Source organism: Dicentrarchus labrax, unplaced genomic scaffold (assembly GCF_905237075.1).
Source record: "Dicentrarchus labrax unplaced genomic scaffold, dlabrax2021, whole genome shotgun sequence".
NCBI classification, from domain to species: Eukaryota; Metazoa; Chordata; class Actinopteri; family Moronidae; genus Dicentrarchus; species Dicentrarchus labrax.
Genome location: NW_026136706.1, coordinates 17,965,658 through 17,990,452, shown reverse-complemented (window position 1 = coordinate 17,990,452; position 24,795 = coordinate 17,965,658). Strand labels below are relative to the sequence as shown.

Sequence of the window (24,795 nt, the reverse complement as noted above, 5' to 3'; positions counted from 1 at the left end):
TTACTTCAAATGTAACATAGTCGTAGCTGATGTCTTTCTGAACAGGAATTCATTGAAAGTTTTAGCAAACCTCTTCAGGAAAATATTTTCCATAATTCCTTTTTAAAATGTTGTATGCTGATAGTCACTATAAACAGGACTCCACTGGAAAGCATTAAGGACAGGGGTTTATGAGATCAAATAGGCCTATAAAGACAAACTCTAGGTTACAATGCATTTTGACCTTGGTTGTGACTTCAATTTTCTCCAGAGCTGTCCAAGAGAATGACTTCAGATGATTTGAATTGTATGTCAATGTGACTGTCAGCGCCATTCTGAACGGAAATCTACTATGTTATTAAGGAAACGGTGTTTACAATGCGTATTTACAGTGGAGGGGAACTTTTTTGTGTAGGGGGTTTTATATGGTAATGTATCACATTTTCAAGAGGACATTTAGTCATGATGATATATAAATATAATGTTTAATTGGGTGAAATGTGAGAACTCATTGCAGTTGACCATTGACCATGAACAGCGAATAAGTCATAGTCCTCCTATGTCATTTTCTTTCTTTTTTTGTTACAGTACAGTAATTGCTTGAATAGACGCCCAGCAAAATCCAAAACGGCGGCTGGCAATTTTTTGTGTATTTATTAACAAACGACGGTTCATTTGACCGCAGTTGAGTGTGCAAGCTGCTCAGGATCAGCTGCGTGGTGCATCAGTCAACAGTGGTCAGTGGCAAACTTCCCTCAGTACTCACAGTGAGTCTGAACACGCTGCAATGGGCGCAGCACTTATATGTCTCTCTTTTATTCTTTACTTTTTATTTTTCACTTAATGTCCGGCGGTTGAGAGGTGCGTAACAGGGTGGCACGGGATGCGCCACTGGCATGGGCGGGCGTTGCACCCGAATGCCCCCCCCCTTTGGCGATGGGCCCCGTCGCGCAGGCTGCAGCCAGGAATACTTGTAGCAACGAGCCCGGCATCAAACAACACGTCAAGCAGGAAGAGTTAGTGCGATACTCGTTCTCACCTGTTGAGTGTTCAGTAAATCCAAAACCCACCGAGATTAACAGCTGAGGGGCGAAACTACAGACAGCTGTTTGGACATCTGGAATCACCAAGTCAGTGAGTTGAATGATCCCGATCGGTGTTTGATTAACGCTTGACCTTTAACCGGGTACAGGAGAGGCAGTGGGGGAAGGTCTTTTCAGATTATTTGAAGGTTTACGGGGTGTCTCTTACATGAGTTAAACGTATCATGTCAGTTTTATGTGTCACAAAGTTTCTGCTGCCTGCCAAGACGAAGGTCGCTCAAACAAACAATGCTTTTACATGCTACTCATTGTGTGTGTACAGATGTTTTCTCCAGTCACTGTCACACGGCTGTGTAAATGAAAGTAATGGGTTACTGGTGGCGATTGGGCACCGTTAAAAGACACATAATACACCACATACAATGCAGGAAATACACATTTTGACTGTGGTTTCAAAATAATGGCATACATGCCATGCAGTATTGAGGGTTAATGATAAAATGACTTGTTTTTGAGAGTAAAAAGATACATTTTCTTAAGTTCTGTCTCAGTTCAGTTGCATTAAACAAGCTTTATTGGCTTGAAGATTTGAAACAATCCTACAATTATACTAAGGGATTAATCAAAACCTCTATTAACCCATTTGTCCTATTTCTATTGAGTATCAGATAAAAGCCTATCACTGCAAATGACAATAGTGTGACAGCATCAGGCAAATAATTAAGTGGTTTTGGAAGTGATGAGTGTCCCTGTTGGTGCGGTATCGTGTCAAAAGCTGTGCATTATTCCTTGTATTGCAGTGCCAGTTGTGGTGAAACACTGAGGTTTTTGCAGGTACTGGTGAGCCTCGCCTCACCTCACAGTGTTGTTTGTGCTTGTGGTTGTCAACACTAAAGCCTCACTGCCCACTTACTAAAACAACACTGCACTCGAAATTAATCGTTATGAAGTGACGTTTATCTCATCATCCCTCAGGTGAGAATGAGTAACAAGGCCACTGGGGCGCAGACCATCCGAGAAGCGCTTACGCGGCAAAATGAAGAGGACGAGGACGAGGAAGGAAAGGAAGATGAGGAATCAAGAGCCTGTGGTGTGTGTGGAGATCTGGCCAAGGGTTACCACTTTAATGCCTTGACATGCGAAGGCTGCAAGGGCTTCTTCAGGTGAGGTTGTTTCTTCTTCTTCTTCTTCTTCTTCTTCTTCTTGTGTTTTCTTCTCTTACACACATGGTGCAGCGTCTCCCTCTTCCCCTGTCATTGGTGCTCCATTCTGTGTTTCTACTTCCTGTGTGACATTATTTATAACAAGCACCGTGAACATGTGTGATGTAGGAGAAAGGTGACAAAATGTTTCTCTTTTTTCATAAATATATAGCCGAGTGCGAGACACCCACTGGTACTGCCAAGTACAACAACCATCATTTGCTTTTGAATTTATACTGTCCTGTAAGGCTCATTCCATTTCTCACTCGGATGAATGAAATACACACACAGTAGTTCTAGTAAAGAATAATGCTGTTAATCACAAGGCACACAACAATCAAAAGTTTAAAAAGTATATGTGGAATTGGTGATAAATACATTACAGTAATAAATACTTGTTAATATAGACAAACAAAATACACCAACTAATGAAGCCATACAAAAACTGACCTATAAGGAACTTACGGACAACAGAGGGGATACGATCTGTCTGTGTTTGACTCCAATAAATGTTCAGGTATTAGCAACACAGTTCAGGCTGTTTCTGACCCTCACTGACAGACTGTGGAACCAGCAAGTAAAAGATCTCAATAGAAGATCAATTAGAGCGAACGAGAATAATTTAACTGACAGAGAACGTTTTTGGAGAAGGTGAACTCTTTGCTGACCTTGCTTTCTGTGATTGTATCTCAATCATTAGTGAATACAGCATTGCCCCCAAATTGGGATTTTGCTCACCAATCAATGCTTAGAGGTCAGCGTGTAAGACTGGCATCTAGCTGATCGTAGTTGCAGATCGCAACTCACTTGATTTACGCACTGTTTTCAAACGTGAGGGAGAAACTACAGTGGCTGCGAAACTCGTAAAAAAAACGCAAATGGTCCTGTATAGAGACTGTGTTAGGTTTGTCCCTTCTGGCCTACACTAGAAACATGGCAGAGAGAGAGAGAGAGAGAGAGAGAGAGCAAAAATGAAATACAGTATATATATATATCTATCTATATATATATATATACTGTATATATTTGCTGCATGCAGCTTCTCAAATGTGAGAAAATGACATCATATATTACAGATATATGTACTTACTTACAGAAACAAGCAATTTGTAGAAATAATTGTTAGTTGCAGCTCTAGACAATGTCTCAAAACAACCAATTCATTGAACAAACAATTTATAACTCCTATCCTACCTCACATCTGATATGTGCCTTTAAAACACACATGACATGTTTCTGCGTGCACTCTGTCCTCTGTCTCTTCCTGTGTGACCACCTCTTCATCTGCCTCAGCGGACAGTTTCCTTCTCTGATGTGTTTGTTTTCAGTTATTCAGATGGATTTTTTGTTAGAAACAAATGACCCAGTTTTGAGAATTGGGTAAAACAAACGCCAAAGCTGCAAATGCATGCTCCAAATGATGCTGAAAGCTTTTTATACCATCAACATAATCACATAATGGAGTCTGAAAATGCTGTAACAAAAAAAAAACTCTTCACTCAAGGCAGCAAAAATAGAAAGAAAACATATTTTCCTGCAGTAATTAGCGGTAAACAAATTCAATCAAAGTGGCAAATTAACTTAGAATGTTTTCTACTCCATATGTTGCTTTCCAGGTCATATGTTTTTATTCACATTATACCTACTGTGATATTCTCCCTGGTCAGACATGAATGAACTTTCTCAATATGCTGAATATGCTAAAAGAATTCTGTCCTTTCATTGAGGAATGGCTAGTACTGTGTTTTGGAAGAAAAACCATTGATATTACACTTTATATGAGACACATTGCCTTAACTCCAGCTGCATTTCCTACTTCCCCTGCTTCATTTTTGCATGTTTATACTGATTATGGAGTCAAAACCTTGTGATCTTTGTAGAGTGTGCATCAACACCGTACAGCGCACTAAAATATTTATTTGTATCCCAATTTGTAGCTGATCTTTGTGTGAAACGTAAAGAAATATATGTGAATGTATCTTAGTTTTTAGACCTCTGCGTCACTGCTTTTCCAGTTTTAGATCCCAATGGAGAAAAACCGACGACATGTATGTAGTATTGGTATTATAATTATACCAGATTACCAGAAATATTAAACAGTTATATATCTCATCAGCAATAGTTTGCGTATTAATATTTACATTATGAGCAACATGACTAACAGTGATTCAGTTCACTAGTAAAGCAGTGTCTTACACAGTACTACGTCAGTGGAAAATGAATATCTCAAGATATATAGTTCTGTGCAAAAGCAGGAAGGAAATGCTGCACACTCCTGTGACAAAATTTAAAGATGTGAGAATTTCACCCTCCTTTTAGCTTGTTTTTTTTTTTTTTTTTTAAAGTTCTTGGAAGATCTGGCTCTTTAGCTGTTAAACTGTATATGGGCTGCTGCTTTAAGTTTGGTTTGATCTATTGCTTTAGCTTTTGTGTTTTGCAATCTATGTTGGCATGAAGACCAGAACTGCTTTTCCACAGTGACACAAAGTACATCAGTGTCAGTGTTACACATATGTAGTTATTTGATTCTGCGATTTATTATTGCAGCTTTAAATATATGATTATTTTTTAAATATATGATCCTTTAGTAACTGACATCATTTTAAAAGTATTGTTTCAATTATATGTGCATTATTTTTAGTATATTTTTTGGGCTTTTATTGCCTTTATTATAGACACAGCTGAAGATAGACAGGAAAGGGGGTCAGAGAGAGGGGATGATACGCAGCAAGGGGCCGCAGTTCGGATTCGAACCCTGGGCCGCTGCAGCAAGGACTCAGCCTTTGTACATGGGTCGCCAGCTCTACCCACTGAGCTATCCGATATCCGCTATCATATGTGCATTATTTGACTCTTTATTGTTATTTAATTATAGATATTAAAATAGAGAAATGATCTCCAACTCCCTAAAATATTTTGTGGGTTGGAAACATTTTCAGTAGTCCCATCTAGAAGTCTGCTCACTTTGGTTTATACAGGATTACTATTGGCCGTACTTACTACTAAGTATTAACTATTAAGTTATTAGTTGTGCCACCAGAACTCTCATTGACTCAGATACACTGTAGCTATCTATGAACTGTGTTGTCGACTCACTAATACTACAATGTAATATATGTTTTCATGCATGTGATTTCTAACTTCAGATTGATGTTTGTTTGCTGTTACTAAGTGGATTTCTAAATAAATTCAGACGTGCCATAAAGAGGTCAACGCAGCTCTGCTGTCCGTTCCTGAATAAATGCACTATAACCAAAAACAACCGACGGTCGTGTCAAGCCTGCCGCTTCCGTAAATGCCAGGCCATAGGCATGCGCAAAGAAAGTAAGTAGCATACAGATACACCAAATGATCCCTTATTATTTATACTGTATATTACTAGTACAGTATGTGATGTGAGGAGCTCATTATTCAATTGCTATTGCTATTCAATGCTATATCTATATTTTCTTTGTGACTATTCTATTTCAACACAATCTAGCAATAGAAGTTAAACAGCACTGCAGGAGTGATTGAAAGACATATGAGTAAAACTCATCATTGGTGTTTTTAAATCAGTATTTCCATGGTAACATACATACAGGTTTTTTTTTTTTTTGTCCTTGTAGTGGTCATGTCTGAGAAGGAGGTGTTGGAGAGGAGGATCCGCATCAAGAAGAAGAAGATGCTCGTTGCACCAATACAGCTTTCATCCCAACAAGAGGAAACCATTCAGGAGCTACTCTGTGTCCACCGCAGCACATTTGACTCAGCATTTTACCGCTTTAGTGGCTTCAGGGTCTGTGAATGACTCTAAGCATGTTTGAGGGTGTTGTCATCATCATTGTCTTAACTTATCTGACTGACATTTTCTTTTTTTCAGCCAATGGACAGAAACATCCTTCCTGCTAGTGAGTACAACCATTCTGAAAACGAACCCCCGTACACTTGCTCCCTCTCCTCCTCCCTCTCATCGTCGTCCTCCTCCAGTCTCTGTGGTTCCTTTGAAAAACAAGACAACCAAGGGGGCGAACAGGCCAGAGAAAGCACAGCTGTTTTCACTGCTCTTCCGCATGTGGCTGACCTCACAACTTACATGATCCAGGACATCATTAGTTTCTCCAAAGGTCTTCAGGACTTCCGGTAAACGTGTGCTTCGATGCATATTCAAATATGTCTCAGCAGAGTTTTTTTTATGATTCGTGTCAAGCCTTTAAGTGTGTATCACACTGATTATTTATAGGTCTTTAAGCATTGGGGACCAAATTGCTCTGTTGAAGGGAGCCACATTTGAAGTTATGCAGATCCGCTTCAACATGGTATTCAACACAAAAAGAGGCACCTGGGAATGTGGCCATTTTACATACTGCATAGATGACGCTCTACGAGGTGAGACTGCTTACACGAGCGAAAGCCACAGAATGCTTTAATATATTTAAAGGGGTTGGAGCTAACTTTCTACTCTGCAGTGTCCAAAAATGCAGACGAGTAGATACACATCACACATAATACTTTACAATGTGCACAGATACAGATTTTCACTGCATAACACTCACACTTAAATATCTACAAACCTTTGAGGGAGGATATTGTGTTTATTTGAATGACAGACAAGTTTTTGACAACAGTTGCCAAAGAGCACATCCAGCACACACTGAGCAACATTCACTTGGAGTTGTTGCAAGTTCAATATCGATGCTCTGTGGGTTCATCCCTACAAGCAACTAATTTCACATACAGTAATTTAATCAATTTTTAATGTAAAAATATGAATTACAGCAGCTTTAAGAAAAGAGGTGCAATCATATGGAGGCTGAAGTTCCACTGGATGTTGTAATTCTTATTCTAATTAAAATACATTCAGTGAGGGTTTTAGTTAAGGATGGATTGGAAATACAGATGGATCGATGTGATTGTATAAAGTGATAGAGGATATATAAGGCACAGATATGATCTGATGCTGATTAAAACAGCACAGAGGTATGTACTGTATGTGAGGAATCTAGGTTATAGTTGACAACGTTTAAAAGTAATCCAAACCATCAGCAGTCTCAGACATGTCAAGTACCTCTGATTTACAGTCGGAGTCCTTTTTTTGACCGTATGAATGATTTTTATCATCTCACTCGTCTTGGTTTCAATTAGCCTTGAACCTTTAGCTTATGTACAAAGTTGCGATGTTTCTAATATGAATGCAGATATCTGTGCATACATATATAGATGTTGACATGTATTACATGACATGTAATAAAAGGTGTGTGCATCACTTATCTCAGTTCTCAGACGTGTAACGTGACACCTGGAGCAACGTTCACTAGAATGTTGTCAAACTGGTTTTGTCTGCTCCTTTCTTTCTTAAGATCAAACTAAATGCAGTTGACATTCATTCGCTCAGTTCCGGCTTCGTGCTCACTGAGGTTACCCGGTAGACCGTCTTTAACACTGTGTGCATTTTCTAATTATATTCACTGTAAGATTAGGAAGTAAGATATATGTAAGAAGAAGAATATTATTATGATTTGGGTTTCAAACCTAACCCCATGATTTGACAACAGACTCAAAATAATTTGCCACCATGTAAATACAGACTTTGACTTTTTGTAAAATAAAATTAAATGTCCATGACCAAGATGATGCATCTTTAAAGAACTGTGCTGACACCGTGAAGGAATTCAACCTTTTCTTTCACATAATTTCATCTTCCTATGCATGTGATTTTGGATACCTTTGTAAATATATAATATATATAGAATTTTTTTTTTTTCCATTTATTTTCTTGTGAGATACAAAAAGGACAGAGAAATGCAAAACAATAACGTACAAGGATGTAGAAATAACATTAGTCAATATTGATGATTGATTGATTATCACACATTAATATGTTGTGATAATGATGATAATAATATTATTATTATTATTATTATTATTATTAATAATAATAATAATCCTGTATCCAAGAGTTTTGTCTATATTGTCCAGCCTTACAGTAAATACCTTGAAAAGGATTAAACATCCAGAAATATTCAAAGAAAAGTCTACATTCACATGATAGTTGAGACTTTATTAAACATAAAGAAAGCTCAAGGAAAGAAAAAGTTACAGGTAAATGTCATGTTAAATTTAGCATGATGTACATTTCCACAGAATTATTATTTATTTTAAGTACTGTAAGTACAACAACACAGTCATGCCAGAAAGGCTGTTCTCATTCACTACTTGACCCAAACTGATTCCACTTTTGTGTCTTTTTTTGTCTTATTTTGCATTTCCTGAAGATGATTCATAATAGCCTTGCTGGGTACCCCCGTGCCCACTTAAAGGGAAACTCTTACCAATTCTCACACATCAAAGTGTGTTTACAGGTCTTGGGGAGTACTACTGCATATATGAAGAGTTATATAAAGCCTTTTGCATCTGACAAATTACCTCAAATGATGTCACTTGAGTTAGCAATAAGTGAGCTCTGTAACCCGTTCCTTTTCTCTGCTTATGGCTAGCGGTTCGAGCCTACATTTGCTGCTACTAGCATAACACACATAACAACACCTGAATCTTGACCAGATTTTTGGTGGTCGAGTTGCATTGTGGATGATGTAGACACTAAATTTTGACGAAAGAATAATGTGTGGAATAAAATGAATGATCATCAGTCATTGTTTTGCTAGTCTTACCTTTTCTGTGCACTTGTGTTTTGTAGCTGGCTTCCAGCCGCTCCTGCTGGAGCCTCTGCTCAAATTTCACCACACACTGCGCAAACTGGGCCTGCAGGAGGAAGAGTATGTTCTCATGCAAGCCATGTCCCTGTTTTCTCCAGGTAGCAGCAGGTCTTCATCAGATCATCCCAGTCCTTGCTAATCAATCATGCCCTGTGAATACTGTATTTAAACCCTACAAACAGTGTGAACTTGTATCCAGTGCAACTTTAAAAATTAAAGTTCTCAGGTTCAGGTTGCGTTGGATTAGTAAATATTTGTTTTTATTCAATCTCTCAGATCGTCCAGGTGTGCAGCAGCACAGTGTAATTGACGAGCTTCATGAAAACTTGGCAATGACGCTGAAAACCTGGATTGACTGCAAGAGAACAGGCCCGGAAAAACAGTGAGTGAAAAACCAATTGCCACTTTCAGTCCACTGAAAGCTTTCACAGGTTTATAACCTCCTTTGTTTCCTCTGTGCCTCCAGCTTGCTGTACCCCAAAGTGATGGCCTGTCTCACCGAGATGAGAACAATGACCGAGGAGTACAGCAAACAAGTTCTGCAGATCCAGGACATCCAGCCTGACGTTATCTCTCCTCTCATAGTGGAGATGGTTCGTAAAAACCCCTGTAATGACTTATAATAATGTACTCTATAATACTCTAATCTACTGTACATGGACGGCTCAGGCTACTGGGTCCACCTATGCTATTTAATAATTAAGATCAAACTGGAAACCAGTTGAATGTGATCATGGATTTAAAGCAAAGTATTTTGTTATCTGTCTGTTATCTGTCAAAACCCTAAAGAATGCACTTCTGTCATGTAATAGTCTTAAGCATAGACCGCACAACATCCTGAACACATGGAGATAATTAACCTCATAGTCTGAGTCCTGCTGAAATGTAAACTAGTATCTGTTCTCGGCACACTACCTGTCAGGCAGCATTACGTTTGTTTTGTTTACTTGTGAAAGTACTAGTGGATTTGTCATGTTTGTGTTATTTGTTTTGCTTATTAAGTACATATTGTATGTCTATGAATGAATGTCAACTTAAGGTTGTGAGGTTTAATGTTTTTTCAGACCATGAAGTCTGTATTTTCTCAGAGAGCTGCAGTTGCAAAGACTATGTTTGCTTTTTATATACGTTACCTCAGGTTGTGTTGATGCAATCATATAAAACAAAAATGCTCTACACTTATTGTAAATAAAACTTACTAATGGTGCTCCTCAGATTGAAGTGTTTGATGGTGCTTCTATGGTCATTAACAGCATAATAGGACAAACACTGCCCCACTGTGGTCGTACTAAAACAAAAGATAACAAGGATGTAAATGAGTTGGTGCCACAGTAAAAATCTGAACTGGTATGTGTAAAACAGTTTGTACTGTAAACTGTAATAATTATAGCACAATTTAGCCATGATAGTGGCAGCAGTGACTGTGGCGGTCTGTCTGTCCTTCACTCTGGTCCAGACGAAAATATCTGAACAATTGTTGGATGGATTGCCATTCAATTTTGTACAGACCTTCGTGGTCCCCAGAGGATGAATTCTACTGACTTTAGTGATCCTCTGTCTTTTTTCTTCTGGGGCCACAATGAGGTCAGCATTTGTCTTTTGAGCGAAATGTCTCAACAACTATTGAATGGGTTGCCATAAAATCCTGCGTTGACATCCACGTCCTTCTAAGGACACATTGTAATAACTCTAGCGCCATGATCAGGCACAAATCTTCACAGTACTTTGGTTTATGACCAAATACCTGCAAACCTAATGACAATCTCATCAGCCTTATCTGCAATGTGTGTTTAATGCTAATTAGCAGATATTAGCATGCTAACATGCTTTACATGATAAACATACCTGCTAAACATCAGCATGTTAATATTGTCATGAGCATGTTAGCATTCTGGTGTTAGCATGAAGCTCAAAGTGCCACTATGCCTATTAGTACAGCTTCACAGAGCTGCTAGTATGACTATATACTCTTAATCTTATGTATATATATATATATGAATATATAATATAAATAGAAATACAAATATATAAATAAACATGTTTAATGTGAACATTTGGAAGAATCACACTCAAATACAATCAAACATGAACGTTTGATTGTATTCACGTTGAAGCCATTATTTCAAGAACTTTTTCATGTTGTACAAGTAGTAAGAGAATTTGTATCTTTTATCAAGTCATCATAATTTTACAAAATTATGTTGCTCTCCATATTGCTCGGCTTTTCAACGTTTTTTGACTATGTGACGGCACACACTGAAAGAAGACGGAACAGACACACAGATTGATCATTTCCAGGCTATCCTACTCTTTATTTAATGCAAATTACAGTACCAGGGAACTATTCCTCAGAGCACGCAGAGGGAATATTTACAGAGGTGCACATTGAGCATACCTTCACAGAACAAAAAAAAAAACAAACAAACAAAAAACAAAACAAAAAAACAAATGAAATATAAATTTCAGTCACAAACAGAGGCATTCAAGTAGTAGTACTGTTATACAGGATGTTTTTGTAGTATTTTCTATGATTCTTCTTTTTCTTTAACCCCAGTTAAACCTAGTTAGCACATTAAACTAGTATATGTGCAAGTATAACATACTAGCATATATACTCTTCTTTTTTGGTAACTTGTGGTGTTTTTATTGAACTGGAGTTAGGGGTAGGGTGAGGTGGTCAAACTGTCTGGTGGTAGCAACACGTTCATGAATGCAAAATTACAGCAAGCAGGAGACAGGAGAGAGGCTACATGACTCGACCCCTTAGGTGCTACTGAATTCCCCCCCAAATATCCGAATATGCAGACAGGAAGGAGAACAAGCAAGAGGACAGAGAAAGAACAAAATATCCAGAGTAAGAAGAAGGGAGACAGAATACATGACTGCCTCTGAGGATGGCTCATCACAACTACATCTTAGTTTGGCTTTGGTAACAGAACCAACACTGTGAGTAATACAGAAACTGTACTGTATTGTATATATATATGTATATATATATATACACAGTATATGAGGCCTTTTTTAACCCCTGCTGCCATTCCCCCCCCCTACCCACTTCATGCCCCCGGAGTCCGTGCCAGGACTGTGGTATACATGTTTGTGCGTGCATGTGTGTCCAAGATAAAACATCTAAAATAAACACTTGTCTACTGTATCTTCAGTTAAGGAAAATATCCTTACAATTAACAATGTCTGTATATTACATTAAGTGTGCAATGGAAAAGGGAAAGAGGTGCAGGTGGAGGGGGACTGAAAATCAAGCGGAAGAGTGTGAATGTGTGTGTGTTGCGGGATAGCAGGACATTCAACAGCACCAAAGGGAGAGTCACAATATCAGGAGAGTGAAGGGGGGCGGGGTGAGGGGGAACAAGGCGAAGGTGTATGAAAGCAAAGGCACTCCAAACTATAGTTACACTATACATGACTAGTTCTTGTTACAATAATACAGCTGTCATCTACTGTACTGTACAGGTAAGATTGAACATATGGCTGGATAAAGCTGATCATCATCATCATCATCATCTACAATATCCATAAACAATATCAGTTTCGCCCTGATTCTGTTTTTTTTTTTTTTATCTTTTTCATTTCTTTTCCTACCCTTTGTCATCTTTGTTTTTGCTCATAAACAGTACATGGGTCTGCATATATACATACCTTGAACACAACATGGAAAAATAATAATCAACATAACAACATAAAAAACAACATACAAGTCATACAAGTCAGAATTTTGGTGAGGAGCATTTATACTGTATATACAAATTCTGCTTTTTCTTTTCTTTTCTTTTTATTTTAAAATGTAGTGAGTATTCTCTGTAAATAAGACGCTTCGACAGACTGTACCGAGTGTCTCTATGTGTGCTCTAGGAGGAGGAGAAAGAACGCTAGGCTAACACTTCAGTCAGTGGTCACAATACATGAGACAGTCCGCGACGAGCGAAAGACCACCACCGGGACTTCTCAGGGACTCGAGGGAAGAAAAATGTTGGGAAACATCTTGAATTCTTCACAGAGAGAGAGAGAGAGAGAGAGAGAGAGAGAGAGAGAGAGAGAGAGAGAGAGAGAGAGAGAGAGAGAGAGAGAGAGAGAGAGAGAGAGAGAGAGAAGAAGAAGAAGAACTAGACAAGGGAAGATGTTTGTCTAGACACTGCACTGTCACAGGCACACTGTTACAGACAGGGTCGGTACAAAGACAGGGAATAGAGCAATGCCCTAAATTCCATCTACAGCCTTAATACAGATAACACAGGAGAACAGGGAAGTGAGTGCTGGAATCTAACCACACTCCAGCAAAACAAAAACAAAAACAAAACAAAAACACCACCTCATCTAAATCTATTGTCTTTAGGCAACGGCAAATATTGCCACTGCTCTGCCAGATATGAGCTCACCATAAATGATTTCTGAACCATTGTAGTTAATATACATATATCTATATATACTTTTTATACATAAGGAAAAGTAATATAAACTGTGTATGTATGCATGTTTGTTTTGTATTGTATGTATATATTATACAAGCACACAGGACCAGATACATGTCACATCCATCGCACATGGCAATCCAAAAACATCTGCCCAGGAGTACAAAACAAAAATTAAAAACAAGGTCGGGTAAAACAGCTTGCTAACCATTTAAAAACAACCCCGGGCAAAGAAACAAAAAAAAACAAAACAAACAACCTGTCCAAACGTTACCCCCGCAAGTGGACTGCTTCTTTCCACATACATCAGGATCATCATGCATCCATGTGTGTGTGTGTGTGTGTGTGTGTGTGTGTGTGTGTGTGTGTGTGTGTGTGCGTGCGTATGAGTGTGTATGTGTGTATACCCGTGCGTGAGCCTCATGCCTTGTCTGCGGAAGTGTAGGTGAGAAGTGAGAGGGGCGGGGTGACCCCCTCCCCCACCCCATGTGATCCTAACCATACTCAGGCCATGCACTACAGGAGGAACCAAAGGGGGATGGGGGGGTTTGGTGGGGACATCGGCCAGGGTCAGAGGTCAAAGGATGAGGTTGCAGAAAAATGGAACAACATGGAGGAGGACAGAGGGGGACGCTAGACAGGGGAGAGGGCCAAGGGGAACAGCTTAGGACTTTTTCTACAGATTGTCCTTTTACAAACATTAGCAGGCTAGCATTGTGTATACATGTACAGTGTACTTTTATCAATAGTACAGTCGACAACACCTCTGGCCCTGCGCTTTGCTTCCCCCCGTGAAAGTGCACGGAGAGATGTCTTTGACAGAGGATGGAGTAGAGCTCAAACAGCTGGATGAGGGGCCAGTCAGGGATGAAAGAGGCAGATTAGGGATGCTTGGTTTGTGGTTGTAGCACGGGACTGTTGGCTAGCTGTTGAACCCGGACTGCGTCAGCATCGCTCCGCTGCTGTCAGGGAGGAGAGCAGGGCAGAGCAGAGCTGAGCTCACCCCCTGGCCGGGGCAATGGAGAGGCCGTGGGCTGGGGCTGAGACCGGGGCAGGGCAGGGGTGGTCTGTGGGCTCAGGAGGTGGAGTTGGAGGCTGAGGCAGAGGCGGTGGTGGTGCTGGGACCTCGCTCTGTGCTGCTGCCATCTATTGATGATGATAATGTACAATTTACATAAAGGTTGGTTAGGAGATTGGTAGGTGAAGCTACGGCTCGCAGGTGCAGCATTAATATACATCAACTATCAGTAAAAGTTCAACTTGAAGTTAAATATATTGACCTTTAGAGCTTTACACTGTTTTTCATGTTTGCAGAGGTCACCACCAGTGCTTGGAACAGATAAACAGAGGTTCATGAAAGAAGTGAGGCTCTAACCTGTGGTGGCAGAGGCGTTGGTTGGGGTAGAGGCGGTGGCCTGGCTGCGGGCGTGGGCAGGGATGAGTATGGAGGCCAAAGATGGATTACTGGATAACTCTGAAAGAAAAAGTTACCAGGTCATGTTTTTACAAAGTTTCCTACAACTCCATGATGGATGTAAGACAGCGGAATATTTTCTAAAGTTAAGAGGTAATAATGCTAAATGGACTCAAGAATTGTTCTTTTAATTTCAAGATCAACTTATGTGTTAACACTATTGATAACGTGATGGCAAAAACTACACGGCAAACACATGTTTAATGCTTTTCTTGTTGCATACCCTGGGTAGTGAAATTGAACAGCGAGGGCTTCTCTCTCCCATTGGGCAGTTTGACGTTGGGGTCGCGCAGCTCATCAAAGAAGGAGTGTGCGCAGGCCTCTAGAGGGGTGAGGCGGGCCGTGGGCGTGTACTCCAGCAGGCGAGAGCAAAGGGCGATGGCCTCTGGAGGCGTACGTGGTCGGAACACCTGAACACAGTACACACAAAGACAGACATCAGCGATGAACGTACGAAGTCTATTCATAAAAGTCATCATAAAAAGTAGACATTCTAATATTGTCAACACACACAAACACACACACACACACACACACACACACACACACACACAAAATGAACATGTGTCCTCCAAATTACCTACAGTATATTTTATGAAACCTACTGTGCTGTCAAATGTAGTAAGTTGTATGTAGGGCTATTAATCAATGAATGTCTTTGATTGCTGCAACAGTGAACAGTAGGAGTGACTGATCGCAGTTGCAGGGAGCGACCACAGAAGGGCGCCTAAGAGCCCAAAAGGACCTGCTGCTGCCTGCTGATTGGATGAATCTGTTATCCAACGAAAGAGCTCTGGGTGGCCAGGAAGACAGACACATGAGAGCATGAAGTGGAGAACTACTGTGACCGTTCAATAAAGTCAGGTTGACCCGAGCAAAGCAAGGACTGACTTAGCAGGATGAACTTCGTGGTCAGTGTGACACTGTGCTGTAACTAAGATGACACAGGTTCAATGTACTCAACCAACCTTTAAAAAAAACATGTTCATCAGCCAGTCTAAAGAATCTGCCAAACAAAATGTAAAGTAATGTAATGTATTTACCCTTAGCTGCTTTTAAACTCACTCTGAAATGTAAACAAAAAATCATATAGCATATATACATACTTAACACATAATTTTAGCTTGATGGACATTTTTAGCTTAAACAATGGGATTTAAAAAAAAAAAAGCTTTTGAAGCATTTTGTGTGACAGTTTGTTTATCACAGGCGGGGCTGAAAAAATCTTTACTCATTGTCAACAAGGTGACAGCTGCTGCCTTTGCATTCTCAAGGCCATTCAAAAAGGAGCAAAAAAAACACATTTGCAGCCATATTGCATGGGTAAACACTCCTCATATTGTTTGATAGCAAGCTTTGAATGCTTCACATGCAGCTGAAAAAACTACTGAACTCCTTAAGAGAAGAATTTTATGTCAAAGGTTTGAACTTTTCTTTGCATCAGTTATTCTTCGTAGGGTCTAAAAAGCTCAGGGCAGGTGTGGGGCTGTTAAGGCCTCATGGGGCTCTATAGGGTGGATGTGATGAGGTTGGATGACTGTGGAGCTGCATGCAGGCATGTTAGCAACACAAACATGGAGACAAAAGATAATGCAGAGGTGGATCTTAGAGAAGTAAAAGGGCTCTTGTACCTGTTGACTCACCTTAGTCCAAGGGTGTGCCTTGATCTGGGGAAATTTGAACTCGGTGTAGTTGGGGTTCATCTCGCGGATCTGCTCTCGGGTTGGGGTGCCGAGAACCTGAAAAAACAGGACAAAATAACAGGATGCATTACATGTCTTTAACATGAATTCCTATTCATTTGTGAAACAGAAAATAAAAACCTTTAGTCACGTAAATGAGGACTTTTATGCCCTGTGGGTCACCGCAGCCATTACCTTGATAATTTCAACCAACTGATCCACTCCACTGTCACCGGGGAAGATTGGTTGTCCTAGCAACAGCTCTGCCAGCACGCAGCCGGCTGACCACACATCTAAAAAGGAAACGGCAGGTCACCAACAGGAAAAAAAAAAAAATCGATTTGCACCAAAGGAGGGGCAGAGAAGACCCTAATCTAATGGTCTCATTAATATTCTTTTTGGCAATATGTGGTCTCTTTTACAATCTAATAAATCACAAGAAACGTAATAAAATCATTTAGGTGTTGAGGTTAAGCTTATGAAGTGGTTTACGGGTAAAGTGTTGACTGTGACCGCTGCAGTCAGCCTACCTATGCTGGAAGTGTAGTCAGTCGCACCAAAGATGAGCTCAGGGGCTCGATAGTAGCGAGAGCAGATGTAGGACACATTCGGCTCTCCACGGACCAGCTGCTTAGCACTGCACATACACAAAATAAAAGCACGTAATTATTATCATCACCATCCTCACCACACGCTGCTGCATTATGGCCCAAAGAAGCGAAGTATGAACCTAGAGAACATGATTCACACATGTGAGTAATGAATAAAATACACAATACTCCTTACAATTAACAGAATTTCAAAAAAGTGGGGTTATTGTAAAGGAACATTTTTGCCACATTTAAACTCTTCAGATGGACACGTTACAGCATCCACGCAGTGACTATCTGGAGTTTTGGTGCCATGATGAGGTTGCCAGGCAACAGCTGTATAGGTGCTGGTAGGCATAACTTGTTAACTTCAGGTAGAGCCAGATTAATGGCTTCCCCAGTTTCGGGTCTTTTTGCTAAGCTATGTGTGCTAGCTTTTGCTAAGCACTATTCCTAAGTGCCAGGAAATACCAAACCACTGCTGTCAAAACTTGATAAAACGCGGTGGGTCCGTCTCACCTGCCAAAGTCGCAGAGCTTGAGAACGGCGGTCTCTGGATCCAGCAGCAGATTCTGGGGCTTGATGTCCCGATGACAGATTCCAAACGAATGGATGTAGGCCAGGCTCCTGAACAGCTGGTACATGTATAACTACATAAAGAAACACACAGGTTACAATTACACAATTTACACAAACAGCTCAGTTTTTATTAAAGGGTTCAATTCTGGAAACAACCACTCAAGAATACATTTCAGGCCGGTCAGAAGAATAACATACGATACAACATGTATCAAAAAATTCCTGGACCTCGTTACGAGGCATTGAAGAAGACCGGTTTCTCCCCTCAGGTTCAATCTGAAACTGGTGATTTTGGTGGATGGTGCATGGGGATAAATATTTATACAAACACTAATTCTATGTTAGATGTAAATATAATTTCACAGAAAACACAGAATTCAAAATAAAAGCATCGTTATAGAGTTTAGTTATTCTTCTAAGCATCTTAATCAAGGTCATAATTTTCTTGTGAGAGGACAAATATTGCTTCCTTGTGTTAATATGGTGAGCCAATATGTGCGAGGGTTCCATTTCCTGTGATAATGAATATTCATATTGGTGCGTGTAAATAAAAAAGGTAACTGAGTGCTTCTTCTGCTCAGTAGAATTGATTAACTAGGTGTTCTTTTTTTCTATTATTTCAATGATATTGGAAAAATATTAAGAGACTGAAGAGACAGGCAATGTGCAGAGTTTTTTGCCTTTGCAAATTATTCTCACATTTGTCTCTCATATGTATCACAGCCAGAGAAATACTCGAAAAGTAACAAGTGATCTGTGTGCACGGCATGCAAACAAATAAGTTTCACACAGTGTGGAACACAGAAATGATATTAAGAGCCCGGATGGGTAGTATACAGCGCTGTGAAAAGGTCCAGTCCTACCTTTACATTTTGCATATTTTGTTGTACAAATGATAATACTGTGACAATGTTTTCTTTTACAGTAAAGCAAGAAGAATCTGTTTATTTTTGCAAAGTTAAAGAAACCCCTATGTCCCCTAGCAGTGTGGTGAAATTAAGAAAATGAAATGTCATTTTAATTATGTGAACATAGGTAAATTGTGTCAGTGAGAAAGTTTTGAACAAATATCATTTTACATCTTCTGTTACTTATAACTCATTTAGTGGACAGATGCAGGCGTTGAACTGAAATTCACACTCAGAACAGTAAATCTTTCCCAATGAAAGCTGATAGCAGGTCTAGGACAGATTTGAATCTAGAAAACAAACATACCATGTGTGGTACGTTTATGGATGCTTGAGGGTTCAGGTCTTATGTAAGAATAAATGATTACACTCTCCATACTTTGTCCAAACTTACACAGGGCATATACAGACGTCTGTCCTGTCCACTGTCAGGGAAGATAAACTGAAACGATCTTGTGTCTAATCTTGGTTAAACTAAGAGGGGGATGATTATTTATTTTGTATCTAGACTAAAACCATCAAAGTAAATCTCACATTCAACATTGCGCTCATGTTTTCAGAAACCGAATACATCCTCGACCTTAAAAATTCACTGAGACGTTGGTTTGATCCATTATTAGAAAAAGGAAACAGAAGTTGAGCAAAAACTGGATGGTTGTCCAGACATTTTGATGGCACTCATATTTGATTAAATATTGTTCCCAGTCTTGTTATAAAGTTACAAACACACGCACCTTGACATAAACCATGGGCAGAGTCTGTTTGGCCCGGCTGTAGTGTCTGGCCACTCTGTAGACAGTCTCAGGAACGTAATCCAGAACCAAATTCAGATACACTTCGTCTTTCTGTTGGAGAGAACCGAAAACAAGGAAATCAAGGTCACACATGCACACACACACACAAATGGGGAAAATAACTTCTTTATACAAATCTCTTATATGCAAATCCAATAAAAATCCTACACAATAAATTAAAAATCCTATTAATGCACACATCCAGCTGCTCAGTATGTATGCGTTATGTCTTTCCCTGCTGAAAGAAGCTGTTTGTGTGCTGATGTAACTGACGGGTTTTTTTGCATTTTAACTGGGGATCCATTGTATACGACTCATTCCCCGAGGGCCGGGAGCAACCGTGCGTCATAGCGGCCTGAACTCCGACAACGGCCATAGACAATGATATCATTTCCTCATTTCCTGGTTGGATGAGGCCTGCGTTGGAGGGCGGGCTTGGGCACGTTCTACAGAGAAGCACAATGACCCCAAAAGGATGCTGTATCTGAGGCTTCTCCACCCAATTATTCTAGGACTTCCTTTTTCCTTTGATTCTGACCAGACTTGGCAGCGCTGAGTCATTGGGTGTTTCTTGCGAATCCATTGTTTGAGGTCTACAAGTCAGGACTGCAAATCAGACTCATAGCTCGTAACTCATAACTCGCATACTCATTCATACATTCACAGCTAGCCTGTATGTCCCTGGTGGTTTGTCAGGAGGAAGTCTTGTCTGACACATGTTTGCCTGCTTAAAAGGGTTGGGTAATGGGACAGAAACAGGCTGGATCTATGCATAATAAAAGGTTTTGGGCTGATTTAATCACCGATTGATCGCCAGAATAAGTGCCTTTATACATTTCCTTCAAGTGTGCCATTATTATAGATTTTATCTTCTGTCCACAAATCCCATCACAATACCAAAACCAACAACGTTTTAGTCCATCCCTCAATACTTAAATATACCTCCCTCCTCTGTGAGTAATGGTCTTTAAAAAGGCTCACAAATACGGTTTCATTTTCTTAAAAAGCTCAGTAATTACTTAAAACAGCTGAGCACTGTGGTTTTTCATTTTAATACTTGTAAACAGCTCATTGGGAGCTATTTTTAGCAGTGGTTTAATACACATTTGGCGAGCTAGTGAGTTTTTAAAACAGCAATAACTGTGTGCAACAGTGTGGCTCATGTGTTTTTCATCATTTATGGACAACAAAGGGGGTAGAAGACAAAGATGGATAAGCTGTATAAGGAATTAGACACACAGGCCAGCTTTACAGTGTCTAAATATCGCCAGCGTTATCCTTTCAAATGTTACCTGCACCAATGTCCTAAAACACCTGCAGTGCTTTATTGTGAAGTGGCTTTCAATCAATGTGTATTGGCTCTGTTTAAGTGATTTTTAATCAATAAACTGTACTTTTTTTGAAGCAGTTCACTGGTTTTGAGTCATACTGGCATAGAGAAAAAAAAAATATCTTAAATTGTGTTCTGTGGTCACTTAATGTTTGAGAGGATAGCACTAGAGAGCTGAGCATCACCATCTGGGAAATGAACACCTAGTGCCTTGTGTAATAGTGCCAGTGACCAGTGCTGTTGACCAGTATCCAACCATTAAACACACACCTATGGTACATACTGCCTTGGGGTAATAACGCAGGGCTTCAAACTTTTGAATTAATTTAATTATTCTCTCCCTCCCATCCAGTCCAGGGCCAAGTGTCCATATCCTTTTGCCTCCTCTCCCCCATCTGTTAGCAGTGTTAACAGTCTGCCCAACATGCAGCTTAAGCGATGGACAGAGCTGGCTCCCTGCTAGTCTGCAAAGCACAATGAGAGAGCTGGGCCTGTGTGAAGAGCTCCCAGACAGACTGCGCGGTACACTTCTGTCAGCTCAATGCCCTGCTTTGTACTGACCGCTCTCTCCCACTCAATTTAGACACATATATGGTGACTGAGTGACATACAGAGGACTGGGAGATAGGCTGACACAAGTAGGTGCAGATATCAGTGACGATTCCTGATTTCCTAAAATGCTCTCAGACATTAGATCGCCTCGTTTACACACGTTACCCCCCTAACACACTGTCTGTGTGTGTGTGCACCCATTCTTCCTCCACTAGCAAAACTCCCATTGATAACATGTGTGTGACGACTAGAGGGCCCACTCCGCCTCCTGCTAGCGCCACCAAAGCTATATTTAGCCTAGCAACAGCGATGACTCACTTCCTGCCTCACTACAAAGCCACTTCCTTGGCTTGTTCCCAGATGGTTAGCCGGGGGCGGGGGGTCTGATTGGCTCCTGGCTCACTCCCGACTAAATAATTCTAAATAATTCTGAAGCCTTTAATTTGCTGAGAAAACAGCCTGCACCTGAATGACTGGCTCAGCTATCTTTCAATCACCGTGCTACGTTGTCCAGGAGAGAAGGGATAGATGGGAGTCTGTGTAGCATCTAACAGACAGTATACGTGGCAGTTTGCACAAGCAAGCATAGCCTCTCGCCCCTTGTTGAGTATACTCGACACATTAATTGACATAATACATATGTAAATCCACATGATTAGAGAAATGTGCACAACAGTCAATTAATGCATCTGGGTAATCTGGGAACACAGACAGAAGCCAAGAAGGAGGTAGACGTACATATGGTGAATGAATTATCCTTATTTGACACACACCAATGAAGACCATGCAACTTGGCACAACATATCTAAGAATAAATCTATAAATATGTGCAGGGGCCACAGCCAGATATGTGTCAGGCATTGGCTCTGCCATAAATCCTCACTTGTCTCTCACTGTTTCGTGACAAATCTGTAGATTCACTACACCAGACCTCGTTAGCCAGAGGAAATTTAACCATAGTCTGTCTATGAACGTCAGTATGTGTGGATGTATGTTGGAACACCGATCACTATAGAGCTACACTGTAATGGTGAGGGGGAGATTAACTTGCTAATAGGGCACCAGGACAAAAATAAGATGTGGGCCCATCCTGGAACATTTATTTAGAAATATGCACCATGTGAAAAGCAATAGAGGATTTTATCGCAGATATTAGCCCTTCAGTTTATATTCTGCTTTAGTGGTCCATATAAAGTTGACCCTGTTTGGGGCCCTGAGGCAGCTGTCCACTATCCATCCTAAATATGACATCTCAGTGGTTCATCATGAAACTACAAAGGAGGTGTCAGTTCTGCTCAAAGGCAGACAAAGACTTCTCAGCAGAGACAAACAGCTCAGGCATGTCCTCCGTCCACTCAAGCAGGTTGGTTTACTGCGTCAAGTGTGCAACTGCCTCAGGGCCCCAGACCTACAGGGGCCCCAACGTAGTCTGTTTTTCAATTATTTGCACATACTGTACAGTAATTTAATTGATTGCAGATTTTTATAGAAAGCTGCAATAATACAGTGCAATACCAACATTAGTGGGTTTGGCATTATTACCTAATCTTCTAGCCCTGTATCAAAAACTAGTTTTAAGAGCTTATTGTCTGCTTTATGTTGCGGGATATTTGTAAATAAAGGTGTATTTAATCAAATTACCACTCCAGTCAGTTGGAAAATAATTAAGCTTCTTTTAACAACTGTGCTAGATTTAATGTGAACTTGGGAATTTTTTTCCCTCCCCTTAGCAGATTAATGCTGCCATCCCTCCAATGGTTTGTAATTTTGTAATTCACATTACTAACATATACATATATATATATATATATAGAAAGAAAGAAAGAAAGAAATGTAACAAATCTTGAGAATGATTTATGTTTTTATGCCATCACTACTGGCGAAAACCTGAAGCTTCTTATTGTGTGGGCAAGAGAGTTGATGCTATGTATGTTTGTATATCAGAGAATCAAGTGAAGTTACTGAAAGCGATGTGTATAGACAAAGCGGAGGGTAACTTCGTGTCAGCTGAACGTCTTATGCACTCTCTTTGCGACAGCATATTTTGAAGAGATAAAAGTCAAACCGCTATTTGCCTACCTGCCTACGCTGTTTGGACCTGTGGCCTTCTGTTTGAACAGCATTATACAAGTGGTTAAAGGGTAAAAGCAAAAGCACACTGTGTGTGTCAAGCACGCCACATGCCAGGAGTTACATAAGACTACCTGTGCACATGCTGACGGATACAGCAGCAGTAGTCCTAGCCTGGCTCACAGCTGCACCCAGCATGAACCATCAGGACACAACAGCTCCTACACCCACATGACCTGACCACATCTCATCTCTGTCCCACCCTCTGCTTTTCTTTCCCGTCATCTATCCATCAACTTGTCTGAAATGTCTCCATCCACTAACCGCCCTATTCAGGTGACATTACCTTTTGCCTACTTCTCTAGCCCTCTTTCTTCTCACTCCAGGCTCTATGGGTGGTAAATCCCTGTACCAACAACATGGTGCCAGTCTCCATAATTAGCCTGGAGTGAGACGCTGAGGCGGAGGAGGAGGAGGAGGTGGGGGATGGAGAAATGGATACATGAAAGGGAACACAGGAAGGGGGATTTAAAAAGTGTAAAGGTGAAAGCAATGAAAGTTGTGGATTATCAAAATAACAAAATCCTGTGATTGCAAAAGTCAAGCTGGCAGGGTGTAGGTGTATCAGTAGTATACCGAGAATTAGCCGTGATTCCCAGAGGTCAGTGTGCACATGGCACAAGGCGAGGGGTGAAGCAACTGGGTGGGGCTTACACCACGGAGGGAGTCTATAATTAACCCATATGCCTTTGGTCTGGCAAATAGAGGCCCCTCCTACCCATCTCTCAGCGACCCTCCTCCCGCCCACCCTCACCATCACCTCTCCCCTATAATCCCCCACAGCTTTTATTGGCCTCAGTAAGTGTGCAACATGGAAGCATTCCTCACTGAGGTGTCATGGGTATAGTCCCAGCAGCGCGTGTGCCAAGTTCATGTCTATATTTGACACATGGAGCTCTGCCTGTTTGTCAGCTAGTTGAATGACATAGTCCAGCCTTGTAGTCTCCAGGGGACCTCCAATGGTCGAATGAGGCAGACATTAAGGCCGGGCCACGTTCAGACAGAAGGACTTCCCTGTCCCCCTCCCTTACCCCTGTAATGTAATGTACTGTACTGTACTAATGAATTTATTAAAAAGGCCCAACAGGCCAGGTGGAACATATTTGATAGGAGATGGTGCAGCTGGCAGAGAGTTCAAAAGGCAACAGAGAAAGAAATAAACTAAACTAAAACTATATCTTATAAGTCTTGAACATGGGAGCAAACTAAGTTATTTTACTACTCTGACTGAAGCAAAGCGCTCAGTCATTTAAACACACAGCAAGCCCTTGGAACCTTAAGGTGCTCTTGAAGAAGACAAGAAATACTCTTTAAGCAGTCTTAGACAGAACAAGGATAGAAACACCTTTTCTGCCTCTTTACGGCTATATAAATTTAAGTAATATAAACAGTGGAAACTGTAATATGTCA

General features: G+C 40.5%; 2 protein-coding genes across 5 annotated transcripts in view; one reads left to right on the top strand and one right to left on the bottom strand.

The window, feature by feature from the left end:
• The first annotated feature begins 722 nt into the window (after positions 1-722).
• Positions 723-10,135, top strand: nr1i2 (nuclear receptor subfamily 1, group I, member 2). 3 transcript variants are annotated; one of them, XM_051403492.1, is made up of 9 exons: positions 723-1,109; positions 1,998-2,185; positions 5,418-5,548; positions 5,833-6,002; positions 6,087-6,346; positions 6,447-6,592; positions 8,901-9,017; positions 9,196-9,301; positions 9,386-10,135. In XM_051403492.1, exons 2-9 carry the CDS (start codon positions 2,004-2,006, stop codon positions 9,540-9,542), a joined length of 1,269 nt encoding a protein of 422 aa, XP_051259452.1. In that variant the 5' UTR covers positions 723-1,109; positions 1,998-2,003; the 3' UTR covers positions 9,543-10,135. The 3 variants fall into 3 exon arrangements, with proteins under 3 accessions (XP_051259452.1, XP_051259450.1, XP_051259453.1); XM_051403490.1 differs by having other exon boundaries at positions 725-1,113; XM_051403493.1 differs by lacking the exon at positions 723-1,109 and having other exon boundaries at positions 2,013-2,185; positions 5,371-5,548.
• A 1,068-nt stretch (positions 10,136-11,203) lies between these two features.
• gsk3ba (glycogen synthase kinase 3 beta, genome duplicate a) overlaps positions 11,204-24,795 on the bottom strand; it is a 30,355-nt gene continuing 16,763 nt past the window's right edge. The window contains exons 4-11 of one of the 2 annotated variants that reach the window (XM_051403488.1): positions 19,314-19,424; positions 17,612-17,742; positions 17,033-17,139; positions 16,698-16,795; positions 16,452-16,559; positions 15,044-15,230; positions 14,722-14,820; positions 11,204-14,492 (exon numbers count right to left, since the gene is read on the bottom strand). In XM_051403488.1, coding sequence (XP_051259448.1) covers positions 14,422-14,492; positions 14,722-14,820; positions 15,044-15,230; positions 16,452-16,559; positions 16,698-16,795; positions 17,033-17,139; positions 17,612-17,742; positions 19,314-19,424 — 912 coding nt within the window. In that variant the 3' untranslated portion in view covers positions 11,204-14,421. The remainder of the gene's footprint in view (positions 14,493-14,721; positions 14,821-15,043; positions 15,231-16,451; positions 16,560-16,697; positions 16,796-17,032; positions 17,140-17,611; positions 17,743-19,313; positions 19,425-24,795) is intronic. The other variant, XM_051403489.1, reaches the window with a different exon arrangement.

Coding starts and splice junctions, on each gene's coding strand:
- nr1i2 (XM_051403492.1), top strand. CDS start 2,004: ATGAGTAACAAGGCCACTGGGGCGCAGACCATCCGAGAAGCGCTTACG. Junction 6,003..6,086: donor ACCGCTTTAGTGGCTTCAGG/GTCTGTGAATGA, acceptor TCTTTTTTTCAG/CCAATGGACAGAAACATCCT. Junction 6,347..6,446: donor AAAGGTCTTCAGGACTTCCG/GTAAACGTGTGC, acceptor GATTATTTATAG/GTCTTTAAGCATTGGGGACC.